The following is a 1,416-nucleotide window of genomic DNA, read 5'->3' on the forward strand; positions in this document are numbered from 1 at the left end:
TCAATTTTTCCTAAACACTTTCTGCATTGCCTCTTTTACATCTTTGTTCCTCAAACTATAGATGACAGGATTCAGCATGGGAATCACAATCGTGTAAAATATCGACACTATCATGTCGTGGTCCAAAGCATAGCTGGAACTCGGTCTCACATACATGAAAAGAACTGTACCATGAAAAACAGACACTCCAGTTAGGTGAGAACCACATGTAGAAAAGACTTTCCATCTCCCTTCAGCAGAATGCATCCTCAGAATTACCAGCACAATGAAACCATAGGAGATCAGGACTATCAGTATAGTAGATATCTCAATAGATCCAGCAAAGTAGAAGAGCAACAGCTGGTTGGTGTGGGTGTCAGAACAAGAAATGGCAAGTAGTGGAGGAATGTCACAAAAGACATGTCTAATTTCATTGGATGCACAGAAGGAGAGGCTGAACGTGGCCACCGTGTGTACAGAAGCATGCAAAATGCCACCAACGTAGGAAGCAACAATGAGTGGCACGTAGACTCTGGGAGACATGCTCATGAAATAGAGGAGAGGGTTATAGATTGCCACATAGCGATCGTAAGCCATGGCAGCCAAGAGAAAGCATTCTGTGGTCCCAAAAGTAACAGCAAGAAACATCTGTGTGGCACAACCAAGGAATGAAATGACATTATTCTTTGACACAAAATCTACTAGCATATTTGGGGTAATTACTGAGGAATAGCAGGCATCCACAGATGATAACACACTCAGAAAATAGTACATGGGGTTGTGAAGCCGAGGATCCCCAATGACCAATACAACCAGTCCTAAATTTCCCACCAGGGTAAAGAGGTAGATTGTCAGAAACAGGAAGAATAAGGTGATCTGTAGTGCAGGTTTGTCTGTAAAGCCCTTCAGTACAAATGTGGCAACTTCAGTGATGTTTTTCATGTTGACACTTCAGGGAACAGACTTGAAGATGTTCATAAAATAATCTATTAATTAGAAAAAGAAAAACAATATGTGACTCAATATTTTAACTCAAGGGAACATGTAGTGTGTCCTTAGATTTATTTTTTTGGCAATGTAAAATTTCCCAGTTCTGGATCAGCAGAAAATGACAAGATACTCAAGTGTTCATGCCACTTACTGCAAAATCAAGGGGAAAACACAGGTGTTCACTCACTGACTGAATTCCTTTCATTGCTAAAGCTATCAGGTCAACTGGATAATTTGCTACTGCATTTTATTAGCTGTTTTCAAAGTCACTGTATGATTGGCTAAAAAAATAATTTCCTTTGACATCTATACACATGAAACAGCATATCAACGTATAGACTCGAATAAGATCGCAACATTCTAGACCTTTTGGTAGTTGTGTAAAATAATCTGCTGCAAACTATTCACCTATAGAATGGAAATATTGATATTTATTTTACAATAATG

At 39.0% G+C, this 1,416-nt stretch overlaps 1 protein-coding gene across 1 annotated transcript; it reads right to left on the minus strand.

The window, feature by feature from the left end:
* LOC123949637 (olfactory receptor 5T2-like) lies at nt 1–921 on the minus strand. The gene has a single exon (XM_046017195.1). The coding sequence runs from the start codon at nt 919–921 to the stop codon at nt 1–3; it is 921 nt and encodes a 306-aa protein (XP_045873151.1).
* Nucleotides 922–1,416: the final 495 nt, after the last annotated feature.

Source organism: Meles meles, chromosome 8 (genome assembly GCF_922984935.1).
Source record: "Meles meles chromosome 8, mMelMel3.1 paternal haplotype, whole genome shotgun sequence".
Classification (NCBI taxonomy): domain Eukaryota; kingdom Metazoa; phylum Chordata; class Mammalia; order Carnivora; family Mustelidae; genus Meles; species Meles meles.